The 24,280-nt window shown below is 42.2% G+C and overlaps 1 protein-coding gene across 5 annotated transcripts in view; it reads left to right on the forward strand.

Moving 5' to 3' along the window:
- Positions 1–2,580: 2,580 nt before the first annotated feature.
- The window catches only part of PRPSAP2 (phosphoribosyl pyrophosphate synthetase associated protein 2), a 95,343-nt gene continuing 73,643 nt past the window's right edge, over positions 2,581–24,280 (forward strand). Inside the window, exons 1-7 of one of the 5 annotated variants that reach the window (XM_057500791.1) lie at positions 2,590–2,713; positions 7,261–7,358; positions 7,467–7,562; positions 7,799–7,949; positions 8,888–8,940; positions 12,927–12,993; positions 23,570–23,742. In XM_057500791.1, coding sequence (XP_057356774.1) covers positions 7,831–7,949; positions 8,888–8,940; positions 12,927–12,993; positions 23,570–23,742 — 412 coding nt within the window. In that variant the 5' untranslated portion in view covers positions 2,590–2,713; positions 7,261–7,358; positions 7,467–7,562; positions 7,799–7,830. Of the gene's footprint in view, positions 2,714–6,687; positions 7,087–7,129; positions 7,359–7,466; positions 7,563–7,798; positions 7,950–8,887; positions 8,941–12,926; positions 12,994–23,569; positions 23,743–24,280 lie in introns of those variants that run through there. The other 4 variants (XM_057500795.1, XM_057500793.1, XM_057500794.1 and 1 more) reach the window with 4 other exon arrangements.

The following is a 24,280-nucleotide window of genomic DNA, read 5'->3' on the forward strand; positions in this document are numbered from 1 at the left end:
CTGGCTGGGCTGCTGGGGTTGGGGAGGCAGAAATTTTTCTCTCTTCCTGCTGGGTAGAGAAGTAGCTAAAACAGGATGACCTGTAAAGGTGTCCATCTATTTGGGTGAGGTCTGTAACTAATGAGGAGCTGTGGGTGTGAGAACTCCTCAGCAAGGCCTCCTGCCCCATGGCAGAGAGGTTTCCCTTTATTCATTTTCACATCTCCAACTCAGTGCCTTAACACAAAAATTTATTACAATCTTTCGATATTCTGTGGTTTGACTGGGCTAGCTGGGCAGTTCTCACTGGAGTCTCTCGTATGGTGGCAGTCAGGTGGTGACTGGGGCTGCCGTTGCTGGTGGGCCATCTGGGCTGGCTGGCCACCACCGCTCACTCCCATGGCCTAAACCCCAAGGATAAAGAGAATGGGAGGTGAGACATCAGCCCTTGAGGAGTTTCAAAAGAGCTTTTGGGAAATGGAAAATGGATGGGGCAGTGGTATCTAATACAGCAAAGGAAACTATAAGCTAAGTGCCTGCAGTGAGGGAAAACCGATGAGAAACTAGCTGTTCCACTGTGGACCCTGAGAGCGGTAAAATGGATGAGCTAGCTCACACTGGCTCACAAGAGCCAATTTTTAAAATTTCAGGAATACTGTCTCTGTATGGTGCAAATAGGATACCCACCTCCTTTCCACCGAGGGAGGTAAATCTGAGGCCACCCATTTTACAGACATTTCTAGAGTATCATACTTGTGCCAACTACTGTGCTGGGTACTGCGAAACAGTGATCAAAAGAGACAATGGGACTTCCCCTGGGGGCTTACAGTCTGTGGGAATGGCGGTGGGATAGTAATAGAATAATCACCCAAATAAATACATAATTAGCAATCATGGTAAACTTAATGAAGGAAAAGTACATGAAATAGGTTTTTGTTTAGGGGGGAGTAGTTTGGGGAAAGCTTGAAAATGACAATTGAGCTGAGAGGTAGTCTAAATAGGAGCTGATGGGGGTGAGAACTACAGGAGGAAGTGCATTTCTGGAGGCAGGAACAGCACTGCAAAAGCACTTCAAGGATGGAGGATCAGCTGAGAAGTAAGCAGGCGGAGAACATGAGGCCACAGTGAATGAGAGAAACCCAATCCACGCTGGCTTCAGAAGGTGCGGGAGAGGAATTTACTTGCTCCCATAACTGAAAAATCCAGAGACCCACTGACTTTAGATTCAACTTAAACTCAACAGGGCCGGATATGTTCCTCCCTCTCCCAGCATCTCTTTCAGGTGCCTCCCTCCAGGTATCCAGCAGCAGGTCCACAGGCAGCTGGAGACTGTCTCCTTGGCTCCGATTGGCTCAGCGGCCTACCATTGGAGCCAATCAGTGCGCGCAGAGGGATGAGCTTCCCTGATTGGTCAGATCCAGTCACATGCCAACGTGTGGCATGCAGGGAGGAGCCAACGCAGGACAAAATGGGCCGGTGGGGTGGGCTTGGAGTTAGATCAGAATGCCGAAGTGAGGTAATCAGTAAACATCTCCTGGAAGAGGATTTTGTTTTGTCCCGGGAAACTATCAGTGGGCTTATGGGCCTTGCTCTTTGCAGAGGTATGTCCCTGTAAAGTTGTCAGGCAGAAGAAATGTCTCAAATGACTCCGTTTCATAAAGTGTCACCTAATATATAGTTCATAAATTGAGATACTTGTATTCCCCCAAATGTAAAATAAGAGGCTCTACTAGGAGGGATGGCTGCTTCTAGCTAGCTGCTCAACCTTTAATGAATGATTTATGCTTCACGCTTGTGAAAAATCCAAAGCAAAATTGGAGACGCGGTGTGGTTTACAGGTTAGCGTAGTGCAGACGTTGGTGCCGGGCCGTCTGGATGGAAATTCTTGTCCCGTTTGTCATTGGGCAAGTTGTTCAACATCGGTGTCTCAGTGCCCACAACTGTTAAAATGGAGATATTCATACCGACCTCATAGTCTTGTGATGATTAAATAGGTTACGGTTAATATATAATAAGCACTTGAGTGGACTTGGCCTGACACATGGTAAATGCTATATACGTGTTTGTTACTGTGTTACACTTATAATAAAGGGCAAATGCACTTACATTATAAAGAATTCAGGCAACATATATCGAAAGCCCTAATTCCTTTATGATGCAAGAACAAAGGGCAACAAGGCAAATAGTAACAGCAGCGGAGTGCACACAGCTCTGCAGGTTACTCCACCAAGTCCTCACAACCACCCTATGATATGGGTGCTACTAGCAACTCCATTTTCAGATGAAAAAATTGAGGCTCAGAGAGGTTAGGTGACTTTGTCCAGGTTTCAGGCCAGTAAAGACTTGCACCCAGACGTTGGTAACTCCAGCCATTGGGCTCAGCGTACACCCTGGCTTTCACAGCTGCACTGGGGGCTAGCGGCTTCGAGAGGCTCCCGCCCACCTCCCGCCCCTGAGGCAGACCTGTCTTCGCCCCCCGCAGTCAGCCTGGAGCCTCGCTCCTCCCCTGGGGCGGGCCACGCCCACGGCCCCGAGCCAGGTGTCCCCCGCACCCCGGCCCTGGCCCCGCCCCTACCCCGCCCCTGGCCTCGCCCACAGGCCTCTCAGTCGCCGCGGACGTCTTTCTCGTGTCTGGAGTCGCCATTTTGCTCCCAGAGACGCCGCTTGGAGACTCGGCGTGTTCTTCCTTCGGCAGCGGTGGCTGCGGCGGGGCCGGGGCTGGGGTCGGGGCCAGGTAGGCGGGCGGGAGCCAGGGACGAGTGGCGGCGCGGACAGGCGGGCTGCGGCGCTGCGGGGCGCAGGTGCAAGGGGTGGGGAGCCCCTCGGCGCCGGCTGGCGGACCGGTCGCGCGGTCCCGGGGCGGCGGCGGCGCGGCCTCACGCCGCAGCCGCCGCTCCCTGCTCGCTGCTCTCCCGCCTGGGGCCCGCGGGGCCCGCGGCTGGCGCGGCCCCTGGGGCTTCCCGGCTCCAGGCGCCTTTGGGAGTGAACCCTAATTGTGGGACCTGCGGCCGGGCAGCTCAGGAAACAAGCCTCAGACCCAACCATCTGCTCCATCTCCTAGTCTGACAAAGCCCCTGTTTTTAATTTGACTGCCCGTGCTCGTGGCGGACATTGGTTACCCCAAAATGATTTTATTCCCTTCAGAACTCACCCAGCAGAGCAACTGAGGGAGGACTTTGATGTGAGTTTTAGATACTATTTTACTTCAAAATGTTTTCCCCCAACGTTTTATTTTACATTGATGAGAAGGATTTTTCCCCCTTCCTAATGTTGGCGCAGTTTGGGTGTTTAGCTTTTTCTAAGGAATAGGAAACGCAGAATGGGGGCTTGGGGCCTCAGAAAGTGTGATTTCTAATGTTTAAAAAATTTAAACGCACAAATAAAAATAATTCAGCCGCATTATTGAACCCCACTAAATCCTATCCTTCTTGTCCGTATTCCTTTCCTGACCTAGCCTATACCATGATTATCCAGTTTTGATTAGCGGAGATGAGAGTCTGCCTTCTTCCACATAACATGAGCACTTTTGTTTGACCTGGATATATAATGTCTTTTTTATATGGAATGTATATTCAGTTTTACTTAATTTCCCCATTATGGAACCTCCATATGCTCAGTGTTTCCTCCTTTTTGGAAAACCTTGCGTTTTGCATACAGCTTTTTCTTTCCGTGGGATCAATTCCCAAAGGGGGAGACACTGAATCAAAGTTGTTTGCTGTTTCATTGGCTCCTGATGTATAAATTGTTTTACAAACAAGGCGTGTTTACTGTAGACATTTGTCAAAATCTGGATATTTGTCTGATTCTGCTCACTGTAATCGGGATTTCAGTGGGATGGCAAGTCATTTTCTGTGGTGTTGTGAGACAGGCAGTACAGCCTGCTGCTACATACAACTGTGCTCCAAGTCAGACTGAAACTGAGATAATGTCTGCTGCTTAGAGGCCATACAACCTTGAGAAACTTTCTTAATCTCTAAGCCTCATTTCCTCCATGCCTAAAATGGGTCTGCTTCTAGTCCCCGCTTCATCGAAGTGTCGTAAAAACTTGCAGCACCCAGAAAATGGTGTTAAGTCGTAGGAAAACATTCTGATGGAGAGAGAGCAGAATACCTGGGGTCACAGAGCCATGGAAGATGAATGCAATTTAGGTTTGCCCTCCTAATTCTCTTAATTACTGATGGAAAAAAAGCAAATATTTTTTGGGTGAGGTATGCCACTAATAAAAACTAATTCCTTGTACTTTATGATACCTTCTAGTTTGCACACTACTTTTAGTTCCATTTGCTCATCAGTGCGACTCAAAGAGGTCAGGCTTTATTTATGAAACATGCTATTGTACAAACATTTGTTGAGCCTTTACCACGGGCCAGGTGCTGTTCCATGGACTGGGTATACAGCAGAGAATATAATAGCTGTCCTGGACTTTAAATTCTAGTGGGGGAAGCTTGTTTCCCAAGCATCCATCTGCATTGATGGGGGAAGGCAGAGAGGCCTGGTGAGGACAAGTGACCGGCCCAAGAATTGGTAGCTAGTAACCACGCAAGGTAAACCCAAGTCTCCACACTCCTACTCCAGCCATCTTTGAATAGGAGGGATTTACACAGAGGCAAAGCAACACTGGAGTGGCAGGCTTCTTTGTCTGAAATGTAGATGAGTGGTTTTGAGCTGATTGCTAGCATGTCCAGGGCAAGTGGTCTTTCAGTGTGTCATCATTTGTGAGACTGAACAGATTTGTCAAGTCTGATTCAAAGAGGAGCGTGATTTGCTTTTTGTAGAGTGCTGAGATTCTCAGAAAAGGGTTTGCTTTCATGTGTTATAAATAGTGTTCACACATTCTAGGGTAAGTTTTGGTTAAATGTAAAAGCACCTGTAGTTTCAGGGGAAAAAAGGGGAGTGTTCTCTTTATTCTGCATCTCACATTAAAGCCTTGTGCTAATGAGCCTTCTGCCAGCCCCATCCTGGTGATTATCATGTTTCTGGAGATACTCTTGAAAACTCACTTCTCTTGAAACTTGGTAAAGAGCATAACTCTAATTTCCAGTAGGGAAATGAGGAGAGCTAAAACCAGCAACAGTGCTTATGCTTGAACAAGTGTGAAATGAATGGTCACAGAACCAACATGACTGTATTGGTAACCAATTCCAAATGGATGCTCTTACCGGTGCCATTCTGAGGGTAATCAAGTGAGGTTTCAATAGAAACCTGGTATCTGAAGACTGGAACTTCAGAGACCACGGCCAGTAATGAAGGGATTTAAGCCACGACCAATAACGAAAGGCTCCAGGAAATACCCCAGAGAAGAGACTAGAGAGAGGTAGGAGAGCTGTCTGGAGGTAGGCTGGGGACTGTCTTGTGGAAAAGGAATTTGGTATTTCCTATAAACTTTCAATGAAGGGACAGAGACCAGGGGGGTGGTGTCTGCAGAGAGAGGAGTCTTAGGCATTTTCAGGGAGAATTGGGGAAGGATTGGCCCTCAGGATGTGGGCATCAGGCTCTGGGCTGTTTAAGCATCTGGAGAGGTCCCTTGGCAGGAATCCTGTAGGCGGGCCAAGTTACCTAGAAGATCTCTTTCCACCCCTCTGATAACTTTTGTTCCAAATGGTCCAAGCTCTCTCAAGAACACTATTGTGCTTTAAGAAGCTTCCTTTTTGAAGGCTGGGGCTGTAAAAAGATGGTCACCCTATGCCACTTGTTTGGAAAACAACCAGAATATCAGAAGTCAGTTCTTATGTAGCTTTCATTTATCAAGTATATCCTGTAGGCAGTGTGTTAAGTATTACACAGATACTAATTTTACAATAACCCTGTAAGTTCAGTATGCACAGTGGTTTGGGTGAGAGAACAGGCTGAGAGAATTATGCACGGCCTCCCATGGGTTAAGGGGAAGTAGGAGCCAGGGTGCACACGTTAGTTTGACTCCAAAGCCTGTATTTGTAAAAACAGGAGAATGAATTTTGTTTTTGTGGTTTCCTTTTCCAGATCTGTGCCCCCGTTCCTAAATCAGACATATACTGGCTGAGAGATGGTATTAGAGGACACCTAAGAGCTCTTCCAACTCTTGACTTTTGATGCTTAAATGTGATTTCTTCCATTTATATCACCATTCTGCCCCACACTGCTGTAAAGCAGGAGTCAGCAACCTTTTTCTGTAGCGGGCTAGATAATAAATACTTTAGTCTTTGTGACCCATACTCAATTCTACCATTGTATCCATAAACAATCTGTAAACAATGAATGTGGTTGTGTTCCAATGCAATTTGGTTTATAGAAATAGCCTTTGGAGGGACCTAATCTGACTCACCGGCTGTAGTTTGCTGATTCCTGTTTCAAAGCCACTTTTCCATGATAGACACCAGTGGTTTTCTGGGTCTCCTTAGGGCTTTTGTCAGTTGTACATGCATTTCTGTTTGTAATTCATGAGCTTTAGTTCAATTATGTTGTATAGCATCCCGTATTTCCCGTTGTAATGCCCTTTAAGAGGCACTCCTTGGGGAAGTATGCTCTTCTGTGCTGCTGGTGGGACTGTCAGTTGCTCGTGGGTCCCTTGCAGTTCCTGCAGAGACATGCACACCCACCCAAGAAGGCCTGTTTAGGATGGTGACCTCTGCTAAAGGCAGCATCTCCACACCATAGAATACTGGCAGTGGTTAAAAAGGACATGATGGGTCTGTATTTTCTAATCTGGGTAGTCGAAATACATTGTTCAACAAAACAGATTGTAGATTGGTATGATGATCTCTTTTGATGTTAGAAATGTATTTTTATATGTACTTTTTATGAGGGTCACGTATGAATGTGTAAAGGCCTGATGGTGTCTATTATCAAACTAATTATTCATTTCTGGGTAGGTGGGTGGGAAGGAGTGTGGAACCGGGGCTGGTGGCTTTAGCCTAAACTATGTTTCAGTTTTTTACAAGGATAATGTGTTTGTATATTACTTGTGAAATTAAGATTTAAGAATAACAAAAGAAAGGTCTGCTCAGCTTCAGCCCTTTCATAAACTCCACCAGCCTTCCCAGAGCCATCCCAAGTAAACGGCGGGCTTGTGGGAAAGTGCCCTGCCCCCACATTGTTGCTGCTGCATCCAGACCTGCACCTTCCTTGGTGGTAAGAACACAGCCCAGAGCGGATGGTGGAAGTGCACGTTAAGGACCTCTGGGATTAGAACTTTGGCTCTGATGGCATCCCAGCCAGAGTCTTTTCTGATTGTGCCCTGCCTATCAATTGGGTGGTTAGTTCACTTTCCTTCAAGGTCATTGTGTGATCAACCTTGTGTTCCAGTTGGGGAAAATACAGATGACAAGGTCAGTTTCAGCTACGGTGACCCAGGGCACTGGAGAGCCAGCCGCAAGGACAGGAAGAGGTGTTATGGGAAAAAGGTATAGTGGGGAAACCGGGCATAGATGGGTTATTTACTCATTTTTTTCAGGATCAATCAGTTCATGTTCTTGCTGATGGCTCTGCCATTTTTCTGTGTGTTAATCTAGGAGGAATTTTGTTGTCAGAGAATAAAAGGAGGTTGTCCATAACTGACTTTAAGCAGCAAACAATAGAACACTGAGCTCTTCAGCTCCGCCTTTCTTGTAAGTTTATTATTTATTTCCAGTGGTCATAAAAAACTAATAAAATCATATGATAACATTTCCATAAATTTGGAACCCTGAAATCCAAATCAACTGTTTGTCCATATATTTTTAATATTAAAGACTTCATTATGGTGAAAACTAATTTCATTCAGCTTAAATCATTGTATTAAAAAAAAATCCATTTGTGTATTTTTAATATGTATCAGTTCTTAAAATAATTTGTATCCTTCTAGGCTCTGAGATTTGGAAAACCAAAAAGGTTTTGATGTTTTGTGTGGCGCCACCTGAATTAGAAACCAAGATGAACATAACTAAAGGAGGTCTGGTGTTGTTTTCAGCAAATTCTAATTCATCGTGTATGGAGCTTTCAAAGAAAATTGCTGAGTGAGTTATAATCACACTATTAAAATTTGTATTCATTATGTGATATTTTTTTAATTCAGTGATAGGATTAGCACTCATTGTTAAACTTGAAAGCAGATATTTTATGGTTAATCTGTGTATTGTTTATTTGTTAAGGGCTAATCATTCTGTAAACTGTCATTTAACTCCCCACACATTCATTCTGCACACATGTATCGGGTGCCTCATGAATGCCAGGTATTGTGTTAGCTGCCGGATTTGTGTAGAATTATTTGAACAATGAAGTGTATACTATGTGAAAGTAGTTTATAGATTATAGTTCAGTGTGATTATATTATTTGTTAAATAAACATTGAACACTTAATTATGTGCTAGGCCTCAATCTAGATATTGGGGATTAACAGTAAACAAGCCAGTCAAGATTCTTCCTTCATAGTCTAGTAGGGGAGCCAGACAAGAAACAAGTCAACTGAACAAACAAGATAATTTCAAGTGGTAATAAACACTGAAGAAACAGTGTGAAAGGAATGATAGGGGCAGATTGTTCTGCTTTAACTTGGGTGCTCAGGTGCCTTTTAAACTGAGGGGATGGTATGTGAGTTGAGAAATTTGAATGAGCCACCCAGTGGAGGTCTGGGGGCAGAGTCATGCAGGCAGAGGGAGCAGCAGGTTCAAGGGCCCTGCCTGTGCAGCAGGTGTTGGTGTAGCTCAGGAACAGGAGCAGAGGAAATGGTGGGTGAAGCTGGCAGCAGGACTGTTTAGGCCTTCTTGGGGAGGCATGGGATGGGGGAGGAGTCCGGTAGTGGGGTAACGGAGCAATTTAATGTCCACTTTAAATTTGTCAGCACTTGTGTTTTATTTTGTTTTATTCTTATCAATTTATGAATCATTCTTAAATAGCAAAGGTGTTGAGTCTATTCTATCACCTTTTAAGCTTTTTCCTCCTTTCTCTTCTCTAGGCGGCTGGGGGTGGAGATGGGCAAAGTGCAGGTTTACCAGGAACCTAACAGAGGTGAGCTATCTTGGACGTGCTTAATGTTGGTATTTTTGTGGAATATGGCGTTCCTGGCTCAGTCCTTCATCCTCCACTATTGAACAAGTTAGACTCAGCATCCAGTTGGTCCTGTTAGCTGGAAGTCAGGCAGGCAAGGTGGGTGAATGGTATTTTAGCTCCCACTAATCCCAACTAGCTATGGAAGCCTGGGGCAAGCCAGTCTGAGGCCTTAAACTCCAGTTTTTAAACCTCGTCCAAAAACCGCACAGATACATGAACCAGTTGGTCAGCCAAATGACGATACTAGTTGGTTCCATTTATGTCACCTGAGGCAGAACAAGTAAGTCCTGTGTGGCCACAATATCAGTCTTTTCTTTTTACCTCCAGGAAACCCAACGTGGGTTAGACTTCATGCAACATGAGGAAATGTTTTCTTGCTAATTGATTTAAGTCATTACATAAACATCCCAAGTTGGAAAAAGTGTGTGTTATTGTATCTTTGTAGTTTCTATAGAAATGGTGGATATTTGAAAATATTTTAGGTGGAGTGATAGATGGGCTTGAGAGTCAGACACCTTATCCTTGGCAAGTCATTTAACCTTTCGAAACTGTAAATAATTAGGGCTGTTTTGAGGATTAAATGGAATAATTTGTGTGCCTAACACAATTCGTGGCACATTCTAGGTGTTCAGTAAACCAGTTCCCTCTCCTTTTCTCCTGTGAGATTTTGTCAAGTACTTAAATAGTAGAGAACTTAAGGGAGACTTTGTTGAAAAGGCACACATTTTCTCTTCTCCTATTTATTTCTCCATTGCTGCCTCTTTCCTATATCCCAAGATCCCCCATATGTCTTCAATAGGAAGAAAGTGTAATAGAAAAAATGCAGGGAGAGTTTGGAGAAGATTCTGCCACTAACGGGAATTAGGTGATGTCCTTTGTCTAGTCCGGAAGGAAGGTGAGAGATAGTGTGGAAGATGCAGGACGCTGGTCCACCCTCCAGTCACAAATGAGGGGAAGAAATACTTAGTGTCTGTTGGGAAGGAGGAGGGGAGAAAACTAACATTTGTGGGTTCCTCACTGCCATCAGATACTGAAGAACTGAGTTCAGGATGATGTGAGGTACAATGTCCCAGAAGCAGCAGTGTCAGGATTCAATCCGATCTTCCCCGACTCTAAAGCTCATTTTCTTTCCATGGTACCACATTCCTTTGTATACATGTATTCTATTTTTTCCAATATTTTTAAGGAAAATGTTCAAACCTATAAAAACACTGAAAGAATAGTACCAAAAATCCCCATATATATGCCTACCATCTATATCCAGCAGTTGAGATTTTGCTGTTTGAATATGTGCGTGAGTCCAGCTCGAGCCTAGGGGTGGGATGCCCGAAGGTGCAGGACGGAGTTGGTGTATGGACAGACAGGACACGGAGTCAGATGGAGGTGGTCTCTCAACAAAGTGTCGATGACAGCTTTATTTATACCATTTTGCACAAGGATATTATTTTTTATTGTTCTAATGATTCATTAGTATAGACAGTTGGTTAATAAGTATAGGCAAGCTTTTTTCTTTCTTTTCCTTTCTAATCTATTCATGGTTGGTCAAGCGTTAGACAGGTGATTGTTTTTCTGTTCTTTGACTGAAACTTTTCTTATTAACATGTACTCTATTGTGTTTTACATTTCTATGCAATGCAGTTTCTAAGTAGTGCATGTGACTGTAGGAGCGTGCAGTATGTAGCAGCGACTATGGAGTCTATCAGCTCAGGGTGTAATATGGGTCACCTAGTGCCACAGTTAGCTAGGATTCTTCCCCACAAAAATATTCTTAGAGGCTTTAATAAATTTATAATCAATCTAAAATCATAAACTCATATCTTCACCTTATACCCCTTTATAGGGCACAGTAGGCAGCAAACTGAATTTCTCCTTCTTATCTACATTTCTCTTTCTTCTGTGTAGATACCAAAATCTCCCTGACATATGCTACACAGGTCTGCATGACTCCACTACTGCAGGGACTAAACAAGTTCTTACATGGTGAACAATGCAAGGGCATTCATATCATAGAAACTGTTTCTGTTTTAACTACAAACCTTAAACTATAAATAATCACGTCAAATATAATGTATGATTATTCATTTGATTTTTATACTTTATATGTGAATCTAATAAAATGTTAATGTAGTAGGTAAATGCAAGATACAGATAGAAAGCATGATTTAGAACTGTAAGAAGGCAGGTGTAGATGATCAGGTTTGTGCCTACAGACCAGGTCTTAATCCAAGCTGAACAAGGGCAACAAAACATCCACAGGTGTAGAAGATTTCTCTCAAAACTGGTGGGGTGAGGTTCTAAGCCTCACCTCTGTTGGCCCCCTTTTTCTCACCTGATGGCCTCCCTGCGACTGTGCCTGTCTTAGGTTGTTCCTCCCTTGAGGAATCTTACCTGTCTCTGGCTAACCAGCCATCTTACGGGGCCATACAGGGAGATGTAAAGCTGGTAAGTGAGAGAGAAGTAGTATTCTTTGAAAAGGTTAGTTTTTCACTTCTTTGCAGATTTATGCTCCATGGCTTCTATGCCCAGCGCTTGTTTTGAGGTATCTTTACTTCTTGGAAAATTATGGTACTTGGTAATTTCACGTATGAGGCACAAATTCTAGTAAAGGGCCGTAATTAGGAAAGAAGAAAAACAAACTATAGAAGTAGTAGAGGGAAGAAAACATGAGATGATTAATTGTCAACAGGGTTATTCTATTCAATATTTTCTCATGACTCTATTTCTATGAAACTTTCCATCACTAGTTTCACTAGCATTGTAAACAAGGGGGGCATTCTCAGTGGAAATGGGGTGGTCAATGTTTGACTAACTAACAGCAGGTTTCGGTACTTTATGCCAAGATCGCCATTGGGCCCCTGCGTGTTCCATTCTTCAGGAGCACTGTCCTGAAAAGCTCCTGGGAAACTTATGTTCTCATCCTTTCCACACTGCTCAGCAAAGGTTAGTTAACCCTTAGCAAAAAATGCAGGTAAAAGCAAAGCCAATAGTATAATAGAAAGAGCAAAATCAAGGTGGGTAGTAGGGGGAGCCAGCTGCGAAAGCCCCTGCTTTGTGGGGGTCTCCTCCAGCCTGAGCTTCGCTATACAGCTTGAGTAGCATGGCTCCCGGCAAATATGTATGTGTGAATCTGCTTGAAAGTAAGTTGCAGACATCAAGACACTTAACTCTTGAACACTTGACCATACATCTCCTAAGAAGGACTTTCTCCTACATAAATATCTTAGAGTTGTCACATTTAAATAAATTAATTATAATTCTCTAATCATGTAACATTTAGTCTATATTCAAATTTCCCTAGTTCTGTTAAAGACCCTCTTATAGCTTCCTTTTTTTTTTTCCAAACCAGGATTTCTTGGTTCAAGCAATGTTTTCATATCTCTAGTTTTTCCATTCTAGAACAGTCCCTTCACCTTTTCTTTTTAGTTCCCACGACAGACTTACTGAAGAGCTTCTCTTATAGAGTGTCCCATTCCGGATTTGTCTAATTGTTTCCTTGTGGCTGATCACAAGGTTTTTGAGAATAGGGATATTGGACCTTATTTGTCTTTATTCTCATATTATTACATTTTGTGTCCAATAAGCTCTTAATTGTTGTTAATTGAATAAATAGGTATATAATTTCCTATAAAGATACTGTGCTCAGAGCAGCACGGCACTCACGGCTTGTATACGAGAAGAAAGAAGGGCCGATTTACTTAGTTCAAGTCAGAAATGTTAACTCTTTCATAAGCACATTGTGTAACTTAATGTTTAAAATGTGTGATTGATGGCAATATGTGTGTTATCCTTGATGCCTAATCTTCTGCAGCCTAATGAGTTTTGTAACAGTTCCAATTTCTATACTTTATAACATTGGGGAATGATGCAGATTTTTTACGTATTTCTAAAAATTTAAATTATATGCCTTTTTTCTCCCTTCTCCGCATTTTTCCTTTTCTTGCCAGAAACAAGAGTACAAATTCAGGAGTCCATAAGGGGAAAAGATGTTTTCATCATCCAGACTGTTTCAAAGTGAGTAATTACCCAGCAGAAGTAGTGTGCTTGCTGGGTTTCTGTTTGGCATGAGTGTTTAGGTTGATAAGAGTTGACTGGACAGAATGAATTGAGGTAATTTTAAAATCAGTCTGTCTTACTCTGCTAATTTTTCTGACAAAACTGCTGACTTTTATATGTTCTTTCAGTGTTCTTGAGAAGTAGAAATAACCAAGTATTGGAGGAGAGGTTCTTAATGATATTGGAACCCACTAAATTTCCTATCAATAGCTGGAATTTTAGAAAATTTAGGATTTTTATAGGGAAGCTCTTCTAGTTAAAAAAATAAAAAAAGGCAGAGGAGTTTGCTTCCTTGGGGTTCTTACTGCAGATAATTTAAGAATGATCACGTTTTTGTTGTATAAGTTAAATGAACTGAGAGGAGAAAGAATGTATTGCAGGAATCCCTGTCTGCTGTTGCTTTTGACGTACATGTGTTCTGGAGATTGTTGAGGTCAAACAGTGTGGAAGCTGGGTGTAGAAGATTCGGCGCAGTGATGTTGTCTGTGCCACTTTTCAATCCCTTGCCACTCTGTCCACAGATGTCCTCAAATGCCCCTGCATATTTAAGTTCTCACTCAGTGACTTTTTAAGAAATTAAAAAAAATTCTATTGGAGTATCTTAGGTTGGTTTTAAATATACAGCACAGTGGTTCAGTGGTTCCCCATATTATTAAATCCTCACCCCCTCTATGTGGTTACTGTCTGTCAGCATAGGAAGATGTTACAGCATCATTGACTGTGTTCTCCATGCTGTACCCATGACCAACTTATATTATGACTGAGAATTTTATCTGCCTCACTCTCCCCACTCACCCACCCCAACCCCTCCCCCATGGTAACCACTTAACCCCATGGTAAGTCACTTCTCAGTGTCTGTAAGTCTACTGCTGTTTTGTTCATTCTATTTTGCTTTGTTTTATATTCCACAAATGAGTGAAATCATATGGTATTTGTCTTTCTCCACCTGGCTTATTTCACTGAGCATAATACCATCTAGATCCATCCATGTTGTTGCAAATGGTAGGATTTATTTTCTTCTATGACTGAATAATATTCCATTGTGTATATGTACCACATCTTCTTTATCCATTTATCTATTGATGGACCCTTGGATTGCTTCCATATCTTGGCTATTGCAAATAGTGTGGCGATAAACATAGGGGTGTATACATAATTTTTGAATCCGGGATTTTATTTCTTCAGGTGAATTCTTAGGAGTGAAATTCCTGGGTCAAATGGTATTTCTATTTTTAGTTTTTTGAGGAACCTTCATTCTGCTTTCCACAGTGGTTGTACCAATTTACATTCCCACCAACAGTATAGGAGGGTACCTATTTCTCTGCACCCTGTCCAGCATTTGTTATTCCTTGTTTTTTGGATAGTGGCCATTCTGACTGGTGTGAGGTGATCTCACTGTGGTTTTGATTTGCATTTCCATTTCCCTAATGATTAGTGGTGTGGAGCATCTTTTATGTACCTGTTGGCCATCTGTATTTCTTCTTTGGAGAAATGTTTGTTCAGGTCCTCCGCCCATTTTTTATTGGGTTATTTATTTTTGGTGTAGAGGCATATGAGTTCTTTATATATTTTGGGTGTTAACCCTTTATCAGATGAGTTGTTTATGGATATATTCTCCCATACTGTAGGATGCCTTTTTGTTCTGCTGATGGTGTCCTTTGCTGTACAGAAACTTTTTAGCTTGATGTAGTCCCACTTGTTCATTTTTGGTTTTGTTTTCCTTGCCAGAAGAGATGTGTTCAGGAAAAAATTGTTCATGCTTATGTTCAAGAGATTTTTGTCTGTGTTTTCTTTTAAGAATTTTATGGTTTCCTGTCTTACAATTAGGTCTTTGATCCATTCTGAGTTTACTTTTGTGTATGGAGTTAGGCAGTAATCTAGTTTCATTCTCTTACAGGTAGCTGCCCAGTTTTTCCGGCACCAGTTATTGAAGAGGCTTTCTTTTCTCCCTTGTATATTCATGACTCCCATATCATATATTAATTGATATATGCATGGGATTATATCTGGGCTCTCTATTCTGTTCCAATGATCTATGGGTCTGTTCTTGTGCCAGTACCATACTGTTTTGATTACTGTGGCTTTGTAGTAGAACTTGAAGTCAATGAGCATAACCCGACAGCTTTGCTCTTTCTCAGGATAGCTTTGACTATTTGGGGTCTTCTGTGGTTCCGTATGAATTTCAGAACTATTCTAGTTCATTGAAGAATAATGTTGGTATTTTGATAGGAACTGCATTGAATCTGCAGATTGCTTTAGGCAGGATGGCCATTTTGACAATATTAATTCTTCCTCTCCATGAGCGTGGGATAGAGTTCCACTTATTGGTATCATCTTTAATTTCTCTCATGAGTGTCTTGTAGTTTTCAGAGTATAGGTTTTTCACTTCCTTGGTTAGGTTTATTCCTAGGTATTTTATTCTTTTTGATGCAACTGTAAATAGAATTGTTTTCCTGGTTTCTTTTTCTGCTAGTTCATTGTTAGTATACAGGAACACAACAGATTTCTGTGTATTAATTTTGTATCCTGCAACTTTGCTGAATCCAGTTTAGTTTTGACAGTTTTTTGGTGGAGTCTTTAGGGTTTCTATATATAATGTAATGTCACCTGCAAATAGAGTTTTATTTCTTCCTTACCAGTTTGGATGCCTTTTATATCCATGTCTTGTCTGATTGCCATGCTAGGACCTCTAGTATGGTGTGGAATAAAAGTGGTGAGAGTGGGCATCCTTGTCTTGTTCCTAATCTTAGAGGAAAAGCATTCAGCTTTTTGCCATCAAGTTTGATGTTGGCTGTGGGTTGTCATATATGGCCTTTATTATGTTGAGGTATGTATCCTCTCTACCTGTTCTGTTGAGAATTTTTAATCATGAATGGATGTTGAATTTTGTTAAATGCTTCTTCAGCATATATTGAGATGATTGTGTGTTTTTTAACCTTCATTTTGTTCATGTGGTGTGATATTGATTGATTATGAATATTATACCATCCCTGCATCCTGGAATAAATCCCACTTAGTCATGATGAATGAACTTTTGGATGTATTTTTGAATGCAGTTTGCTAATATTTTTTTGAGAATTTTTGCATCTGTATTCATCAGTAATACTGGTCTGTTTTCTTTTTTTGTAGTGTCTATGATGCCAGTTTCATAGAATGAGTTTGGAAGTATTCCCTCCTTTTCTACTTTTTGGGATACTTTAAGATGGATGTGTATTAGGTCTTCTTTAAATGTTTGGTAGAATTCAGCTGTGAAGCCATCGAGTATTGCACTTTTGTTTGTTGGGAGTTTTTTTATTACAAGTTCAATTTCATTGCTGGTAATTGGTCTGTTCAGATTTTCTGTTTATTCCTGGGTCAGTCTTGGAAAGTTGTATATTTATAGGAATTTGTCCATTTCTTCTAGGTTTTCCAATTTGTTGGCATATAATTTTTCACAGTATTCTCTAATAATTCTTTGTATTTTTGTGGTATCTGTTGGGACAATTCCTTCTTTGCTTCTGATTTTATTTTTGTGTACTTCTGATTTATTATTGTGTACTCTCCCTTTTTTTATTGATAATGGCTAGGGTTTATCTAGTTTATTTCTCAAAGAGCCAGCTCTTGGCTTCACTGATTTTTTTCTATTGTCTTATTCTTCTCTCTTTTATTTATTTCTGCTGTGATCTTGATTATGTCCTTCCTTCCACTAACTTTGGGTTTCATTTGTTCTTCTTTTTCTAGTTTCTTTGAATTGTGATTTTTTGTTGGTTTATTTGGGGTTGTCCTTGTTTCTTGAGTTAAACCTGTACTGCTGTATACTTCCCTCTTAGAACTACCTTCGCTGTGTGCAACTCTTTTTGGACTGTTGAGTTTTTGCTTTCATTTGTCTCCACATACTGCCTGATTTCTGTTTTAATTTGGTCATTGATCCATTGATTATTTAGAAGCATGTTGTTTAGCCTCCATGTGTTTGTAGGTTTTTTTGTTTCTTTGTGTAATTTATTTCTAGTTTCAGACATTGTGGTTGAGAAGCTGCTTGATGCAATTTCAATCTTTTTGAATTTTTGAGGTATTTTTGTAGCCTGGTATGTGATCTATTCTGGAGAACGTTCCATGAACACTGGAGAAGATTGTGTATCCTACTGCCTTTGGGTGGAGTGTTCTGTAGATATCTGTTAAGTCCGTCTGATCTAATGTATTGCTAGTGCCTCTGTTTCCTTATTTATTTTTTGTCTGGTTGATCTATTGATGTGAGTGGTGCATTAAAGTCTCCAAAAATGAATGTGTTGCAATATATTTCCCCCTTTAATTCTATTATTATTTGTTTTACATATTTAGGTGCTCCTATGTTGGGTGCAGGGATATTTATAATGGATTCGTATACATTATAATATTATAATATCCTTTTGTTGGACTGATCATTATTTGATGTCCTCTTTCTTTTGTTCATTCATTTGTTCTTTTGTTTGTTCATTCTTTCTTTTCTTATTAAGGTATCATTGATAGACACTCTTGTGACGGTTTCACAAGAAAACAATTTGGTTATTACATTCACCCTTATTATCGAGTCCCCCTACACCCCATTGCAGTCACTGTCCCATCAGTGTAGTAAGATGCCCCAGAGTCCCTGTTTGTCTTCTCTGAGCTACACTGTCTTTCCCGTGACCCCACACACACCATGTGCACCAATGTGATATCCATTTTCTTTTGCTACTTTCTTTGTTTTGAAATCTATTTTGTCTAAGTACTGCTACTCCTGCTTTTTTCTTCCTATTATTTGCATGAAACATCTTTTTCCATCCTTTCATTTTTAGTTTGTGTGTCTTTGGGTCTACAGTGAATCTCTTGTAGGCAGCTTATAGATGGATCTTGTTTCTTTATCCATTCAGTGACTCTGTGTCTTTTGATTGGTGCATTCAGTCCATTTACATTCAAGGTAATTATTGAGAGGTATGTACTTATTGCCATTTTATTAATTGTTTCTGGTTTTTATGGCTCCTCTCTGTTGCTTTCTTCTTCTCTTATACTCTTCTCTTGTTATTTGATGGTTTTCTTTCACGTTGTGATTGGATTCCTCTTTTTAAATTTTTTGTGTATTTATTATAGGCTTTAGGTTTGTGGTTACTATGGTTCATCGATAGCTTCCTAACTATGTAACAGTTTATATTAAGTTGCTGATTACTGCATTTCAAACACAGTCTAAAAGTACTTCTTTTCTTCCTCCTCCACACTGTGTATTAGATGTCATAATCTGCACTTTTTGTGTATCCCTTGCCTGATTTTGTGTATAGTTGGTTTTACCTCTTTTGTTTTAATTTTGTACTTGCTTGATAATTAATTGGTCTACTACCTTTACTGTGGGTTTGTTTTCACTGGTGCAAACTTTTTAGCCTTAGGAACATTTCCATCTACAGCAGTCCTTTTAACACATCCTGTAATGCTAGTTTAGTGGTTATAAATTCCCTGAGCTTTCATTTATCTGGGAATTGTTTAATCTCTGCTTCAAATTTGAATGATAATCTTGCTGGGTGGAGATTCTTGGTTGAAGTTTCTTCTGTTTCAGTGCATTAAATATTTCATGCCACTCCTTTCTGGCCTGTAAAGTCTCTGCTGAGAAGTCTGCTGATAGCCTGATGGGGTTTCCCTTATAAGTAGTCTTTTTTCTCTTTCTGGCTGCTTTCAGGACTCTCTCCTTATCCTTAATCTTTGTCATTTTAATTATTATATGTCTTGGTGTTGTCTTCCTGGGGTTCCTTTCGTTAGGGGCTCTCTGTACTTCCATGACCTGCAAGTCTATTTCCTTCCCTAGATTGAGGGAGTTTTCAAAATAATTGCCTCAAAGAGATTTTCTATCCCTTTGTCTCTCTCTTCTCCTTCTGGTACCTCTATTATATGAGTATTTTTCTTTTGGATTGGCCACACAGTCTCTTTTCACTCTCTCATTCCTAGAAATTGTTTTTTCTCTCTGTTCCTCAGCTTCATTGTGTCCCTGTTCTCTAATTTCCATCTCATTCATTTTCTCCTACTTACAGTAATTACTCATTCCCTCCATTGTATATTTCATTTCAGTTACTGTATTCTTAGCTCTGAGTGACTTTTTCAGCTCTTGTATCTCTTTGTTGAAGTCCTCCCTGTGATACTCAATACTTTTCTGCAGATTTATGAGTATATTTATGACTCTTACTTTGAAATCTTTATCTGGAAAATTGGTGATCTCTGTTTCATTTAGCCCTCTTTTGATGTCTTATCCTATATTTTTGTTTAGATCAAAGTCCTCTGCTTCATTTTGTCAGGGTTTCTGTGTTTCTTCCTTGTATTAGATGGATGGATCTGCAACCTTCCTGGTCTAGAGAGTAATGACTTTATGAAGAATGTGTCCTATGGTGCCCAGAAGCTCAAGATTCTTTACTGTCCAGTCCCTAGTTCTTCTTTGTGGTGGAGCCCCAGTTGCTGTTGGTGGGCAATGGCCAGGGCCACCTTTCTGTTTGTGGGCTGTCCTCTCAGTCCTCTGTGGCTGGCATTTGGCCTCTGCTGGCCCTTTGTGGTCAGAGCAGTGGCTTCTTCTGGGCTCGTTGTGAGTGGGGCTGTCCTCTGCCTGCCCAGCATCTATGGCGGGGCTGCAGGCGGTGTGAGGCAGATTGCAGGTGGCACCAAGTGGCATTGGTGCCCCCTGGTGGCAATGTGGCACACTGCACTGGGCTGGCTGTCCGCGGGAGGAAGGAACTCTCCGAGCTGGCTCCTGCAGGTGCCTCCCTCCCCTGTTGGCTGACACAGGGCAAAGAAAGTTGGGAGAGCTTCCCTCTGCCTACCAGGCAGCAAAGTCTGATGCTGCTGATTTGAGTGGGCTGGTACACTGGTAGTACACAGGGAAGCTCCTCCGGGCTGAGTTGTCAGCCGATGGGGTTGTGAAACTACTGAGGCTTCTAAGAGTGCCTGATCTTTTGGGCCGAGGGAGGGCTGGAGAGGTATGTCCACATGCCACAAGCACTTTCTCCTTTGGAGAGAACTGCATCCATCCCTCACCCTTCTGGCACCACTACCACTGCTGGCAAGGCTTTTTCAAGCTGTTGCCTCTGATTTGAGTCTCAGTGGGACCAGCAGAGCATGCCTGTTTTCCACAGGCAGCAGGATTCTCAGCCTCCCAGAGTGTTCCAACTGTCCCTGGTGTCCAGCCCCACTAATCACCCAAACCCAATGCAGTGCAGACTCGTGCTCCCAGAGCTGGTCTCCAGGGCCAGGTGTGCAGGGTTCCTGAGTGCCTGTCCTCTCCCTGCTCTGTTTTTCTCCCTGCCTATGGGCTGGGATGGGGGAAGGGCTTGTGTCCTGCTCCATACAACTCTGCCACTTTACCCTCTTCTGTTGGTCTTCTCTTCCCCAGGTGCAGGTGGTCTGTCCTGCAGTGTTCAGGTCATCTTCAGGGTTAGTTGTATTTGCTGTAGTTACTTCCTCGGTGTGTTTGTGGAGGGAGTTTCCATCTTGCCTTCCTACTCTGATTTTTTTTTTCCCAAGTCCAGAGTGATTCTTTTATATAATGTCTAGAAATCAGTTTGTGTAGTGCATCATTTTTTAGCTTAGTGCTTCCAAAAATTGCTGCATGCTAAATTTGTGTTTATATGTATAATAACTATCAAAGAAAAGGAAGAGGAGCCAAATTTCAGGACAATTTAGACTTGGAACACACATACTTTCACCTTAATTTTGAACATCTCTGTCCTCATCTTTGGTTCATTGGGATGCAGTCGCAAAGCCACCTGACTCTTCTGGGAGGAGAAATTGAAAGGGACCTGTCATTGTGCCCCCCTGTCCTGGGGAACATGTGTGCCCTGAACACTGGGGTCAGGGGTGTGGGGAGCTTGCCTTTGCCATGGTGCCCTGGCTCCATTCCTCTGTAGCACTGAGGATCCTCAGCAGAACTGGGCCGTGGGCTACTATGTTCACACTGTTTTCTTTCCCAGGCCTGCCATGGGGCCAGAGTTCTAGAGGAGAACTCATCTGTGCCCATTCCTTACCCCTCCCCACCAGCATTGGGATGGGAAAGTGCAGAGCACAGAACAACTTACATTGTTTCTGGCTCCTGGTCTGCAGTACTTCTGCCTCCTCAGAGACAAGTGTGAGTCCATTTGGATAAATGCACGGAGGTTGCATGTGTTACTAAAGGGATAAGTAGGCCTTAAAGGCCAAATTGGCCTTAGAACGCCAGACTTCAGAAGGCTGACTCTTGGCAGTCCTTCCTGTTTTCAAGTCCTTTCATTTGTTTTATGTCCTCTTGTTTACTTCAACACTAATTATCCTGCCCCTGCCTTTTGTTGGTTTCTTATCCTCTGGCCAAAACTGCGTCCCTGATTTTCTCTGCATGTCTCATTTGGCATTGTTCCAAACTGTGCTGTGTAGGCTTGTGTTAGCTCAGGGCTTCTCAGTCCTGTCCAGGTTGCAGTAAGCACAGACATTGTGGTCAGTATGAAATAGTTAACATTGAGATTTGGTGCTGTCACATGCATCTTTTACTTCATTTAAGTACAGGCTAAATTTTAGGTAGGCACTAAAAGTATAAGAAACATTTGAAAATATTCTGTCTTGAACCTAACTTTTCCTGTAATTCAAACAGGTTATTTGAGTTTAGTGATGGAAAGCCTTCTGTTGGTTCACAGAAAAATGGTGCTCCTGGAGCATAGTTTGGGAACCTTAGTGTAACTTTATTCTCTCTGTCCTTTCCTATTTTTTTACCCTTTCTCATAGACTGCTTTTCTGAAAGTCACTTGAACTCTTCAGATGTCAGGCTTGATGTTAGATATTAAAAGAGAGCCTATTTACTCAAATGTTCCGTGTTTCTATTTGCTCATTCATTCATTAACATCTACTATATGCTAGTCATTGTCACAGTTGTGTGAGATGCGTTGGTGGTTAAATCAGATAAAGATCTTTGTTATGGAGTCTAAATTATAAGACTTGCAAGTAACATAATAAATAAGTAGATTATCTAGTTTGTCAGGCGATGAGTGCTATGGAAAACAAAATAGCATGGCGACTTGGGGTGATAGTGGGGGAGGGGTAGGCCTCATTGAGAAGGTGACACTTGACAAAACCTGGAAGGTGAGGAAGAAGCCAGACAGCCAGCTGCGAGGAGAGCATACCAGGTGTTGGGAGCACCTACAGTGAAGACCCTCAGGTGGGAGTGAAGACTGCCAAGGCGTCAAGTGTGGCCAGGCTGAGGGGGTGCGTGGAGTGGGAGGAGAGAGTAGAGAGGTGGGAGTGAGGGGCAGTTCATGACAGGGACTCGGGCCGTTGCTGTGTGGGCAGAATGGAAACCATTTCTGGGTCTTGAGCAGAGGAGTGCATGGTCTGACTTCTACTTTGAGGTCTAGCTGATGCTGTGTGGAGAATGGACCTCAGGGGTTCAGAGACACACAGTGCAGTAGCAACTTTCTGGATAGGGGAGCAGTTCAGGATGCCTCTGAGGTTTCTGTCCTGAGTAAACTGGAGGAATAGTGTTGCCATAAACTTAGATGGCAAAGTTTTTATGATGAAGCATGCTTTTGGGGCCAAGAGCAGTTCATTTTGGGGTATATTAGCTTTTTGAGATGTCTGCATAGACATTCAGTGGAATTGTCCAGGAGCAGCTGAATTTGCTAGACTGGAGTTGAGAAGAGAAGCTAGGGCTGAAGGTGTATACTGGAGCATCTCCGGCATTCACAAAGCTGTGAAATTAGGTGAGAAGCCCAAGGGGTGAGGGGACACAGGAGGAGAAGGGACAGATGAATGGGTGTTGGGTCAGGAAGTTGGGGAGAAGAGGAACCAGCAAAAGAAACCAGGGGGGGCAAGGGGAGCTGAGTGAGGGGGTTCCAGAGCCAAGTGAGTCAAGGGGATCAGGGGGTGCAGGAGAGCAGCTGGGGAGCTGCTGTTGGTGGATCAGGTTAGAGGAGGACTGAGAGTTGCCATGTGGCTGTCCTGTATTGGAATGTGTTCCGGAGAGAATTAGAGTAGGTGAATCAGAGATAGCAAGTGTGGACAGCTCTCTTGAGATGTACTACATGGGGGAGCAAAGAAATGGGGCAGTGGGGAAAGTGGTCCTGTGTTGTTCTTAATGGAAGAAATAACAGCGTTTATAAGCTGAAGGGTGTGAGCAAATTGGTGATGGAAACAAGGGGGAAATTACTTTAGCAATATCTTCCTGTAGGCAAGAGGGGATGGAAATAATGTATAATTTGGAGGGCTAATTTTGCAGTCACTGTGGCATGGACCATTCATTTCTGGCTGGTGGCAGAGGGCAGGCAGACTTGTAGAGTGCAAGTGCACGTGGTTGTGGGAGCCCGTGGAAGCTCTCCTCGAACTGAGTCCTTGTCTCAGTGGACAGGGAAGTAGGGTCACTGACTGGCAGGGAATGTGGGGGTTGCCGATCGAGGCCCTAGAAGAGAGGAATTTGTTGCTTTCTTTTTTGTGTCTGGAGCCTTAAGTCTAGATAGAGGCATGAGTAGCACTTTGCTCACACTCTTGGAATGGGGAGATATTATCAAGTGTCTTACGTTCCCTGCTGGAATTTTTGTCTTTTGGGTCGCAGGGATGTGAACACCACCATCATGGAGCTCCTGATTATGGTGTATGCATGTAAGACCTCTTGTGCCAAAAGCATCATAGGCGTGATTCCCTACTTTCCATACAGCAAACAGTGCAAGATGAGAAAAAGAGGCTCTATTGTTTCTAAGTTGCTGGCTTCGATGATGTGCAAAGCGGGTAAGAATGACAGATATTTGATGATTTACTGGGGGCCTGGGAATTCTGTTTTTACCTTAGAAATTGTAAAGCATGGTCTTAACTAAATTAGAATGCTGGACAGAGTAAAAATAGTGATACAGCTTTTAAAGGCAACTAGTTTATAATGAGAAAACAGTGCAGAGAATTCTCTCCTGTTCCCAACTCCCTAAAACACAGAGGTGATGAGAATAACTTATTTTTCCTAAATTCTTTGTTTAAAAAGTTATATTGAAATGACAGGTTATAATCATATTTAAGTTGTTTTTAGAGGAGAAAAAGGCATTCAAAACCAACTACTCTGACACAGCAACTCTTTTTATTTTAGTCTCTTCCCTTTCCCAGGACAGATTACATATTTTGCAAACCATATATATTACTTTGTATTGTACATCCTAAGTGTCTCTCCCTTGTTTCTAAAATACCTTCAGAATGATAATGTAGTTCGTGTGCATGCGTGTGTCTGCTTGTAGAAGACACCTATCACAGAGCACTTGCACAGAGGTAAAAGAATAATAGG

The sequence above is a fragment of the Manis pentadactyla genome, chromosome 4 (assembly GCF_030020395.1).
Source record: "Manis pentadactyla isolate mManPen7 chromosome 4, mManPen7.hap1, whole genome shotgun sequence".
NCBI classification, from domain to species: Eukaryota; Metazoa; Chordata; class Mammalia; order Pholidota; family Manidae; genus Manis; species Manis pentadactyla.